General features: G+C 36.8%; 1 protein-coding gene across 31 annotated transcripts in view; it reads left to right on the top strand.

The window, feature by feature from the left end:
- LOC119854023 (ankyrin repeat domain-containing protein 26-like) overlaps positions 1-13,168 on the top strand; it is a 187,900-nt gene that overhangs the window by 19,941 nt on the left and 154,791 nt on the right. For all 31 annotated transcript variants that reach the window (XM_043495587.1, XM_043495497.1, XM_043495595.1 and 28 more), the window contains exons 4-6: positions 1,388-1,494; positions 3,069-3,206; positions 10,321-10,469. In XM_043495587.1, coding sequence (XP_043351522.1) covers positions 1,388-1,494; positions 3,069-3,206; positions 10,321-10,469 — 394 coding nt within the window. The remainder of the gene's footprint in view (positions 1-1,387; positions 1,495-3,068; positions 3,207-10,320; positions 10,470-13,168) is intronic.

The following is a 13,168-nucleotide window of genomic DNA, read 5'->3' as shown; positions in this document are numbered from 1 at the left end:
CTACCATTGTGTTTGTAAAACATCCAGTGTTGGGGCATTTGAGTACTATCATAATATAATAAAGGTGTTTTTAATATTTTTAGAGTTTTTATTAATATCCAATGGAAAGAGACAAAATGAACATATACATCTTTCCGATAGTCCAACGAACTCTAAACATGAACCAACTGTCTACTCTAATTTAAACTGTTGTAACTCTGGAGTAAATCCATTGAAATTGATGGAGTTTTAGCTCTGTAATAGCCATGTAAATAAGGAAACAAGCTGACTACTCTTCTGAATAAAAGAGGGCACCTATTAAATCTTGAAATTACAAAACTGCAAAATAAGAACTGAATCTTTCCTTAGTTTCTGTGTCTGTGGTGTCCTTGAGGAAAATACAAGCTTCAGCAAGATACTGTAAACTGAATTTGGCAATAAAAAAATAAAATAAAATATCTGAGCATGAGGTTATATGCAGCAACTTGCAAACTAATTATTCTATCATATAGTACTTGGTCAAAGTTAGCGATAGGTGATTGGAGCTGGGACAGGGATGCTTGTCTAAATGATCAAATTATGTAAATATTAGTGTCTTGCTATTCTGATGTCAGTACATTCTAAAGTAGTATAGAAATTTAGGATTTGTAGCTTCTGTGCTGTGTAAAGTTCCTCAGAATTCAACATTTTAAAATAGACTTTTTTCACTACTGTGAATAAGATTTTAGTGATCAAATGTGTTATGTTACTACTGTGCAATGGCATATGTGAAATTTAATTTTTGGACTCTGTCAAGCTTTAAGTGGAAAGTGTACATATCACAAAACCTACCACTATTATTTTGTTGGCAGTCTCACACATATATGAATTAGATCAGCTTGGAAAGTGAACCTGCCTACCAGCTTTACCCTACTATCAAGGATGAGGAACTTTAGTGGATCAGTATGGGAATCTTGTGCCACTCTGGCTTGTGCTATGTGTATTGTATAGATAAATATTGTTTTATTTCAGTGTACAGTGTTGTGTTAGCAGGTTTTATGATTGCAACATTCTATTTTTTAAAAAATCCTTCAGTTATTAGCAGTGGTGTTTTAGCTGTGTTAGTCCCAGGATATTAGAGACAGGGTGGGTGAGATAATATCTTTTATTGGATCAACTTCTGTTGGTGAAAGAGACAGGCTTTTGAGCTACACAGATCTCTTCTGAAGGTTGTCTCTTTCACAAACCAAAGAGCTCTTTGTAGCTCAAAAGCTTGTTTCTTTCAGAAAGAAAAGATATTACCTCACCCACGTTGTCTCTTTTTAGTTAGTAATCATATTAAATCTAACTTTTATTTTAAATAGAAAGTAGGAGTGTGTGCATGTGCACAATACATCTACGGGAAAAATAATTTATCTTTATTCCATAGGAGGGGTATACACCGCTTACTATTGCTATAACTGAAAATCACCAAGAGATGGTAGAGTTTCTTCTTAGAAAAGGAGCCGATGTACATGCTAGAGACACGTCTAAAAGGTAAAGTATAGGTCAAACTATTATTGACTAATCTACAAAATAAGCAGTAGCCCCAAATTGTGGATGCTACAAAAGTAATACAGAGGCAGGTCTTCGGGTGTAGCTGATCTTCACAAAGTACAGATCAAAGAAAGATGTGTGTAAAAAGGTACGTTAAAGCCTGCAATCTGCATGAGGGAAGTGCTGTGTTGTAAGAAAACCTATGCCATCTAAGCAAAATCTGGACTATTCTTGCTAGATGTCTACTTTTGAGAATAACCATGGTCATGAATAACCATTACAAATACATTTTAAAATATTTAATCCTCCAATTTTGTATTAATTAGCCTAGCAAGGTTTATTTTTAGCAGAAGGTGATTGCATGAATAATAAATTCAGATTATACCAAATTCTGATCAGGGGATTAATTGACACTTACCTTCGATGCTTCCTTTTTCCAGCAAGTAGAAGAAACCCCAATTCTGGATGGTTAGGAGTTATTTTACTGCATAGTAAGGCCTAGGAGAGCAGGACTTCATTCTTGCAGCAACTTCCGTTCTTTAACAGCTTGCTGTGTGTGCCCTTGATACATGTTGTGGTATCCTAATGAAGATTTAGTAGAAGGAAAGATCCTAGCACGTACAGTTCACAAGTGATCATCTTCCCAATATGGATTTAATTTGCTAGTGCAAAATCATGTATATTTTGCTGCTGGCAGGTCTCCCTAACATCGGACTTGTGATTGACTATATCTCACTTCAAGTGCAAAAGAGAGTAAATCCTCTCTGAGAAATTATATTTCTGTGGGTTGACTGCCATTTTATTTGTGCCTGTGCAGTAATAAGTACAGAAGGAGTCTGCAGTTTGCAGAATACATGCCATGTAAGAAGTGTATGTCTATGTGATTAAAAAGAAGAGCTTCTTGGTTCCTTGTCAAAAAGTAGTCTACTTGGAAGCCATATTGACTATGAGTGAAGAAGGATTTTTCCTTGGTGAAATTTCAATTCCTATGTCTGTTTCATTGCACATTCAAAAATGGTTTGGCTATAACATGTCCCCTTAATATTCTTACAATCTGCTTGATTACGGGTATGGGAGAACGCTATAAATATTGTTAATTAAACAGCTAAGTATGCAAACTCGTTTCATAGTGACTTCTGGAAACTGAACTACCATTCTTATCTTGGGTTCATCATCTAATAAGTCCTCTTCCACTGACTTCTGTAGCCATTCTTTTTCTATAAAGAGACTTTTAGGAAAGAATTCCCACTGGTGATACCAGACTGGTGGGAGGCCTAGTGGTGATTTGAATTAGTGTTAGTACAGGTAAGAATTTTTTGAAAAATTCCCTAATTCAAACATACCTTCTGTATTGTTAGTGTTATACTAACTTGTAAGAAGACTGAGTGCAGTAGTTTATTTTCTTTTCTGTTTATGCTTGAGTCTGAATTTTTTGGGTGTCTTGTTTTGATTTTGTTTAACTTACACTAGGAAGAAAGAGATTCATTATGTTTGGAGAACAATTAGGGATTAAAAAATGAAGATGAAAGATCATATAAATTGATATGTTAAATGTCATCTTGTGGTTGTTTTAGAACACCTCTCATGATTGCTGCCTCTGGAGGAGAGCTTAATTTAATAAAAGTTCTCCTTCAGTACGGCGCTGACGTTTCCCATAAAGATATAAATGGATGGACATCGGAGGACTATGCTCTTATTAGTGGATACTCTGGGTAAGTGTTTATACCTCTTTCAAAACTCTAAAGTCAGAACTACAGATTTGATAATGGAGTCCTTGGTAGCAACTCCATAGTTCAACGATGTATTGAAATTTTAATTTCAAGTTTGAAAAAGAATTCCTCTGTTTTACACCTTAGAGATTGAATTTAGTCTTCAAATTTGGCATGATAGCTTGTCAAAAGACAGTTGAAAGTTCCATGTTGATCGAACATACAGTATTGATATGTATCTATTTAACATTTTTGAGATATTCCCCCACAAATTTTTTTTGTTAAATTGGCATTTAAGTTGCTAGACTGCATATTGTGCAATACAAAACCTAAAAAGCAAGGAAATGAGCAGTTAAATCATTCAGCATTATATCTGGATTTCATCTGTTAGTTCTCCTTCTCAACCTCAACTACTAACCTAATTAACCTGTAGAACTCATTGCTACAGTAGATCATTGAGGCCAAGAGCTTAGTAAGGTTAAAAAAGATTAGATGTGAATGAGAACATGCATAGATTAGAAAAGATAAATTTTTGAAAAGGTTGTATTGTTATGTTTCAGGACATAAGCCAGCCAGTAGCTGATGAGTATTAGGAAGAAAATTTCCTTAAGGATGGCAATTCCATCCTTGTCTGTTGTCTGCAAGAACTGGCCACTGTCAAAGAAAGGGATCTGAAACACTGGTCTGATCTAGTATGGAAATTCCTGTTTTCCTAGGAAAGAATAAATATGTCCGTAAAGATTTAATCATCTACTCCTATTAGAGCCTCTTGCAGGCTTCGTAAGATCCCTGGGGTATCTGGCTGCTCCAGGTAGAATTTACTGCCGGTACTGACCTCAGTTCCCCGTGTTTTATAGGGTTTCTTGCCATTTCAGAGTTAGGAATTCCTCAGGGCATTGAGATGATAATACTTAGGTTTTTTTTTTTAAATGAAGTAAAAAGATTTGTTGACGTTTTAACAGGTTTACAAATCTCTGCTGTGTAGATGTCAGAGACTAAATTATTACTACATTTTAAGCCTCCTGATCATACATTTGTTACAAAATGTCAACAAAATGGGATTAAATCTCATTTCAGATGAACAGAAGGATTAAACAGGGATTTCTGTTTTTTTCCTTTACTTTTGCACTGGCTGTCGATCCTTTTGCACAGAGAATAAGGATAAATAAATCCATTATAAGAATTAAACTTGCAGGAACACATCAGAAAATAGCTTCATATGCAGATGATGCAATATTATTTTTTTTATCTAAACCAAATAGTTCCCTAAATTAGTTTCTAAAGAAATCCATGACTTTGGGAAAGCGTCTGGATTTAAAGTAAATTATGCCAAATCTGAAATGCTAGCTAAAAATTTGCCAAATTCTGAAAAGTCATTCCTTTAGAAAACATTTTGGTACACATGAGCAACAAGTTATATAAGATACCTAGAAATTTAGATCTCAAACAGCCTAGAAGAGCTCCAAGATTTAAATGTCAAACCACTATTTTAGCAAATGAGAAAAGATCTGGAGTGCTGGCGGAAGCATGCAATTTCTTTTTTGGGAAGAACAACCCAGTCAAAATGAACATTTTGCCAAGGATAGTGGCATCTGGTCAATTAAAAAACAAAACAAAAATTATAACTAATTTATATTAGGGCTGTCAAGCGATTAAAAAAATTAAGCGCGCGATTAAACAGTAATAAAATACCATTTATTTAAATACTTTTGGATGTTTTCTACATTTTCAAATTAATAGATTCACAGATATTAAGGTCAGAAGGGACCATTCTGATCATCTAGTCTGTCCTCCTGCACACTGCAGGCCACCGAATCTCACCCACCCACTCCTGCAATAAACCTCTCACCTATGTCTGAGCTATTGAAGTCCTCAAATCATGGTTTAAAGACTTCAAGGTGCGGAGAATCCTCCAGCAAGTGACCTGTGCCCCATGCTGCAGAGGAAGACAAAAAACCCCGAGGGCCTCTTCCAACCTGCCCTAGAGGAAAATTCCTTTCCGACCCCAAATATGGCGATCAGTTGAACCCTGAGCATGTGGGCAAGATTCATCAGCCAGATACCCAGGAAAGAAATCTCTGTAGTAACTCCGATCCCATCTCATCTAACATTCCATCACAGGCCATTGAGCCTATTTACCATGAATAGTTAAAGATCAGTTCATTGCCAAAACCATGTTATCCCATCATACCATCTCCTCCATAAACTTATTGAGTTTAATCTTGAAGCCAGATAGGTCTTTTGCTCCCACTGCTTCCCTTGGAAGGCTGTTCCAGAATTTCACTCCTCTGATGGTTAGAAACCTTCGTCTAATTTCAAGTCTAAACTTCCCGATGGCCAGTTTATATCCATTTGTTCTTGTGTCCACATTGGTACTGAGCTTAAATAATTCCTATCCCTCTCTGGTATTTATCCCTCTGATATATTTGTAGAAAGCAATCATATCTCCCCTCAGCCTTCTTTTGGTTAGGCTAAACAAGCCAAGCTCCTTAAGTCTCCTTTCATAAGACAGGTTTTCCATTCCTCGGGTCATCCTAGTAGCCCTTCTCTGTACCTGTTCCAGTTTGAATTCATCCTTCTTAAACATGGGAGACCAGAACTGTACATAGTATTCCAGATAAGGTCTCACCAGTGCCTTGTATAACAGTACTAACACCTCCTTATCTCTACTGGAAATACCTTGCCTGATGCATCCCAAGACCACATTAGTTTTTTTCACGGCCATATCACACTGGCAGCTCATAGTCATCCTGTGGTCAATTATAACATAGAATACAAAGTGTAAAGTGCTCACTTTATATTTTTTATTACAAATATTTGCACTGTAAAAACCAAAAGAAATAGTATTTTTCAATTCACCTAATACAAGTACTGAGTGCAATCTCTTTCTAATAGAACTTGAACTTACAAATGTAGAATTATGTACCAAAAAAACCCTGCATTAAAAAATAAAACAATGTAAAACTTCAGAGCCAACAAGTCTGTGACGTTGCACTCCATATTCTTTATCAAAATATGCTTATGATATGAATATAACTGAGATGTACTTTATGCTAGATGGATCTTGTAAGGTATCATTGGAAAGGTTATAATATACTGAATGTGATTATACAATTTGTATGCCTGTATCATTTCTGTACCTGAAGTTAGGAATATTGATTATGTATTTGTATATCAACTATGCTACTTTGGGTGCCACCCACTGCTAACACTTCAGATACAGCAATGGAAAAGCCAGACAGGGCTGATGGCCCATCAGCGCGGACAATGGACTGTGAAAAGGCTTGGCCTTCCTGTGGACGCTCCATACTGCCACTGACTCATGGACGCTGTGACACTACAGAATCAGGTGACCTGATCACCTGATACTAAACTCCATCTTGGACGGCTGAACGTTTCCCCTGGGAGATGGAGGAATCAAAGGATTCCTGCGTTATGGAAATCCTATATAAGGTGGGGGAGGAAAACAATAAAAGTCTTCAGTTCATTTCTCCTCTGCCTCCCTACCCAGAGAGATACTTGAAAATACCTAGAAACAAAAGGATTGGAACGTACGTGTGTGTGTGTGTGTGTGTGTGTGTGTGTGTGTGTGTGTATAGAACTGCTTGACCCAGACTGGAAAGATACGTGGCCTGTGAGGGAATCTACCTAAGACAATATGTATGGTGAGGAATTACTATTTGTAACCAGTTTCTTTAGTGCATCAAACTTAGTTTGTATGCTTTGTTTTATTTGCTTGATAATCTGCTTTGTTCAGTTTGCTATCTCTTTACCACTTAAAATTCACCTATTGTAGTTAATAAACTTATTTCTTGTTTATAATATAACCCAGTTTATGTAATTTCTAATGGGGTGGGGGGAAGCAGTTGTGCATATCTACCTCCACGTTAAGGGAGAGGGCGAATTTCGTAAAACCTTTGGGTTTGTACCCCATTAAGGGAGTGGGCACCAGAGTGCTGAGGCAAGTCCCTAAGGCTGAATCTTTCTAGAGCAGATCTCTGTCTCTCTGTGCAGCTGGGCGTGGTCCTGCCTGTGTGCTTGGCTGGAAGAGGTTTGTGAGCCTAGCCCAGCAAGACCAGGTAAAGGGGACCCAGGCTGGCAAAATAGGCTGACTCAGTGGCATCCCAACACATCTGGAGGCATGGGGAAGCAAACTGTCACAAAGTCCACTCAGTCCTATTTCTTGTTCAGCCAATCGCTCAGACAAACAAGTTTGTTTACATTTTCAGGAGATAATGCTGCCAGCTTCTTGTTCACAGTGTCACCTGAAAGTGAGAACAGGTGTTCTCATGGCCCTGTTGTAGCTGGTGTCACAAGATGTTTACAAGCCAGATGGGCTAAAGATTCATATGTGCCTTCATGCTTCAATCACAGTTCCAGAGGACATGGGTCCATGCTGATGACAGGTTCTGTTCGATAACAATCAAAGGCAGTGCAGACTGATACATGTTCATTTTCATCATCTGAGTCATATGCCGCCAGCAGCAGGTTGATTTTCTTTTTTAGTGGTTTGGGTTCTATAGTTTCCGCATCGGAGTGTTGCTCTTTTAAGACTTCTGAAAGCATACTCCATACCTCGTCCCTCACGAATATCGAAAGAGACTTCATATTTTTAAACCTGGGGTTGAGTGCTGTATCTGTCTTTAGAAATCTCACATTAGTACCTTCTTTGCGTTTTGTCAGATCTGCAGCGAAAGTGTTCTTAAAATGAACATGTGCTGAGTCATCATCTGAAACTACTGTAACATGAAATATATGACAGGTTTCAGAGTAGCAGCTGTGTTAGTCTGTATTCACAAAAAGAAAAGGAGTACTTGTGGCACCTTAGAGACTAACAAATTTATTAGAGCATAAGCTTTCGTGAGCTACAGCTCACTGCATCCGATGAAGTGAGCTGTAGCTCACGAAAGCTTATGCTCTAATAAATTTGTTAGTCTCTAAGGTGCCACAAGTACTCCTTTTCTTTTTATGAAATATATGGCAGAATTCGGGTAGAATAGAGCTGGGGACCTACAGTTCTCCCCCGAAGAGTTCAGTCACAAATTTAATTAATGCATTATTTTTTTAATGACCGTCATCAGCACGGAAGTATGTGCTCTGGAATGGTGACCGAAGCATGAAGGGGCCTATGAACGTTTCACATATCTGGCATGTAAATACCTTGTAATGCCAGCTACAACAGTCCCATGAGAATGCCTGTTCTTACTTTCTGGTGAAAATGTAAATAAGAAGTGGGCAGCATTATCTCCTGTAAATGTAATCAAACTTGTTTGTCTTAGCGATTGGCTGAACGAGAAGTAGGACTCAGTGGATTTGTAGGCTCTAAAGTTTTATATTGTTTGTTTTTGAGTGCAGTTATGTAACCAAAAACCCCCTTCATTTGTAAGTTGCACTTTCATGATAAAGAGATTGCACTATGGCACTTGTATGAGGTGAATTGAAAAGTATGGTTTCTTTTGTTTATCATTTTTACAGTGCAAATATTTGTAAATAAAAATAATACAAAGTGAGCAGTGTACACTTTGTATTCTGTGTTGTAATTGAAGTCAATATATTTGAAAATGTAGAAAAACATGCAAATATTTAATAAATTTGGTATTCTATTGTTTAACAATGCAATTAAAACTGTGATTAATCGCGATTAATTTTTTAAATCACGATTTATTTTTTCAGTTAATCATGTGAGTTAACTGTGATTGACAGCCCTAATTTATATCTTTGCAGACAGCTTTCCTTAAAAAAAAAAAAGTGTATATATATATATATATATAAAATACACTAGAAAAGGGACCGGGGTAGGCAAATTACCACAGAGGAATGGGGTTTGATCTGCAAAAGAAGATCAGTAACCTCAGTCGGAAGCACAATGAAAGAAATTTCCTTTGAATTACTGTTTCAGTGTTACCTCACACCAGTCAGGTAAAAAATATAGAGAGATTGAATTGGGATAATGTTGGATAAATTATGGTGAAAGAGAAGATTTTATGTATATATCATGGACATGTCCAGTCATTAGAGAGTACTGGAACGCAATCTGTAAGCAAATATCACATATTGTTGGATATTTATTACCAAATGATACTTTGGTAGTCCTCCTGGAGATTCTTGCGGAAATGATCACACTGAAGGAAATGAAGAATTAATGTCTCATCTGCTAGTAGCTGCTTGGCTACTGATAGCCTCTCCTTGGAAAAACAAAAATAGTCCAACCGTAGAGGAATGCTCAAAAAATATGAGAGGTGGTTGTTATGAAAAATTAACACCAATTATGTACCCAGCAAAATAGAGAACAAATAGATACTTAGATATTTGTATACCTTTTTATTCAATACTCAAAGTACATTCAGCTGCATAACACCCCCACCACACCTGTAATTTTTTTCAAATATTAAGATTTGATAGACATGCCTGGTCTGTTAAATATGTGTCATCAGAGATTTCACTCAATTTAATAGTCACTAGGAACAGCATGTCATAGGTGTTGTAATGATGTAATATGGTAACACCCTGTTAAATAGAGATATCAGATAACTATATTCCTGTATAATATATCTTTAAACAAAAGCTCACTATTGTAATGATTATTGTTTTGTTTCTGATATTTACATGGAAAAGACTTGCAAACCTGTTAATACTTTCTAAATAAGTAGTTTAGGTTTGTTTGATCTTTTTTTTTTTTTAAACATTAGAAAGTCTTTATGCTTTAATTGCCTAAAGGTTTCAAAAGTACCTAAATACCAATAAAAGTCAATTACATGCGCTGGAAAATTTTTTATCTCACACCAAGAAAATCCCATCACACCAAGATTATTATCCTGCAATTTGATCTGTATTTGAGGAGCTGCATTGACATCAGTGGAACTCCATGCATGTTTAACGGTCTGCCAATGCAGATCAGATTGCAGGTTAGGTATCTAGATTATTAAAATATATATTTAAAATGGTACAGTTTACAGTTAAAATTTTAACAATAACCTCTAATACAGTGAAATATTGTATATTATCCTTTTGGACCTCACCATGAATAATTAATGGATGTTATTGTTACAGTAAATATGATATATTTAAATGTCACATTACTGTTTCCCTAATGTGTTTTCTTTCTTTCTATGAGTAGTCTTAGTAAACAACTTTCTGAGTATGCCAACTGGAAAAATGTAGAAAAACCTTCTCCAAACAATACAAAAGGCATGTCGGTGTTTAGCAGTCCAGACAGGGTTGGAGATGTTGGTTTTGCTTTGGGCGCACCTGCTACAGATAAAGAAGGTAGGATTGTTAAAAAAAATTCAATTAAATGAAGAGTCAATAGTTATTTTACTCACACATGCCTTGTTAAAACTGTTTTTAGTCATCCAGCGAAGGAAAGAGAGTGACCAACCTAGGACGTTTTGTACTTCTCTCGTTAGTTGGCTATGGATTTCAGCAGATTCTTGTTGCATCTCCTGTGGCTGGTTGTGATCTGTCTTGCCAAAGGATTCCAGCCTCCTCCCCACCAGATCTCACTAGGATATATACAAAAAAATACTGCTGTTTAAAAAAAAAATGGGAACTGAAATATTATATTTGTTCAGGCAAGTAATTTTTCCTGCTACCTATTCACTTCTGATGTGGTGAATCCGCTTACAGAAAACTGCAGATTAATCCATACATTAAGTCAAGCGATTTCTTCTTTCTGCAGTAAGGAAGTGATAAATAAATTCAGTATAAGAACACATGGCTCTATATTTGGCTTCCACTGAATTTGTGTGTGCGTATATAATATATGTGCAACCTTAAGTAGGCTGTTTAAAATAGAAAGACTGGGTTAACCTTTATTTGTCACCTTCGGTCACAGTTTTCTGTTTCTGTCATAACTAAGCTGTTGTGAGGTTTTTTATGATATTCCAAAGTATTATGGCTTTGTGTAAACAAACTCATAAACAGCAAAAATACATTTTTTGTGAATACATTATGTCCTTTAAAATAATTAGGTACATTGTTGGACAAAGCTTTGCTTTGTTTTTGATTTTTACATATTATTTTGTAAACTAATGTTTAATTTAGTCAAGTAATGCACTGAGTAGAAACACAAAGTATGAATAGTTACATGATCAGGAAATTATATTAAATATCTTTATATGGCAAAAGAATTTATTAAGGAATTTACAAAATCTAATCTACAACTACAAGCCTCTCATGCACTAACAATAGATTCCATAAACAAAACTTATTTTACCACCTTGAAATCCCCCTTTTCCATGTAAAGTGCAAGCAATATAAATCACTCAGGTTTATTATTTTAAATTAAGATTTCATATTGTTAATGATATTAATACATAATCTGTAAATGTAATAATGTGGTAAGTGGACAGAGCCGATATCATTCAAATCAGCAGTAAATCACACAATTTTTGAAAATTTTGAGGAAGTATGTGAGCAAAGCAAAACACAGCAGATTCACCCTTACTCTCCTCTTTCCTTCCCAAAAGTCTAAACCAAATTTAGGGCCAAATCCTGTTCCAGGCCTGCTCAATGGCATAGAGCTGAATTCCTTGATCCTGCCTGATTCTGGATGTGGAGTGCTATGTGTGCTGGTATCATGAAGAATTAAATCTTGTGTTTACGGGCTCCGCATACCACCCACCCACAAATCAAATTGTAGCTCCCTCCCAAAAGACTGTGATGCGGCTCCTCACCTTGAGGGTTTGACAGCAAAAAGCAGTGCACATGCCTACTGATCCTGTAGTGACAGTCTCGTGGCTGACAGTCACACATGTAGTTTGTGTGACTCAAAGAACAGTACCATCTTATAGTTCCAAAATGGAGCTACTGGCTGGGAGGAAAGGATGAACAATTGGGCCAAATAACACCTCCATCTCCTGGGCAATTATTGTCATCTGTGGAACCACCTGGTATTGCTATTACAGATAAACAGAACATGAGTAAAGACTTATCTTAGTAGCCACATACTGTACATACCTGAATAAAAACATTACAGCTGAGAGAAAAAGGCTCAGGGAAGAACATGCTATCCCCCCAATTTACTGAGCCCAGGTCTCAAAGTGTCTTTTTTCTTCTTTGGTTGTGATGGCACTTAAATAATCTCCCTGGACCACTTCTCTCCTAACGTTGCATCTCTGAAGTGGTTAGTGCAGGTGTGTGATGGCACTGACCTGTGGAGACGCAGAAGGGCTGTCTGGAGATGTGAAGTTTATTTGAGTTCTTGGGCTCCTGAGCAGCTCTGGCAATTGTGACGGGAAAACAGGCATGGATCCTGTTCTGCATATTCAGGATCATTCACACTGTTGCAAAGCCAGAATAATCAGGAATTGGGATCTATGATTTTTAAAATCCTATGACTGAAATTGACCAAAAGGGCTGTGTATTTGGTAGGGCCCTATTAATGTCCCTTATTTTTTCCTTATTTAACTATTTAGTCTCTTTTAAAAAGTCTTTAAAAGACTGTCAAGTAGATTAGTCACAAGATAATTACCAGATTCTAAATTCAAAATTCACTGCTCTGTCAAAGAAAAAATATAACTTTGAAAGACCATCATGTTTATAGTGCTTGCCAGATAGCATGTTCATGTTCCCCTGCTATTTCTGCAACTGCAGTTATAGTAATTAGTAACTAACCTTGGCCAGATTGCCCTTTCCGTGGGAAAACCCACTGCAGAGGCATGGGGAAGAAAGGTCTGTGAGGGAACCTGGTGGTGTTTCTTCTAAATTTCATCTGCCTGCACCTCCCCACTCATGAGAAGTTCAGTCCATGGTTTCCCCTCAGGTTTGCATAGACCTTGGGGTTGTAGCAGAGTCATAGGGTCTTTTGTGTGGAAGTTCAGAGCCCCTGTATTGGCTCTGGGATAGCTGACTCATTCTGATTTCTGCTTACGGCTACCTCTGGAGTTTTCTCCACAGCATGGAGCATTCTCAGAAAACTAATGTAGCTCCAGTATCAATTACTTTTTTCAGAGTATTTCCTGTGG

This window comes from Dermochelys coriacea, chromosome 1 (genome assembly GCF_009764565.3).
Source record: "Dermochelys coriacea isolate rDerCor1 chromosome 1, rDerCor1.pri.v4, whole genome shotgun sequence".
Lineage (NCBI taxonomy): Eukaryota > Metazoa > Chordata > Testudines > Dermochelyidae > Dermochelys > Dermochelys coriacea.
This window is presented reverse-complemented; position numbering and strand designations above follow the sequence as displayed.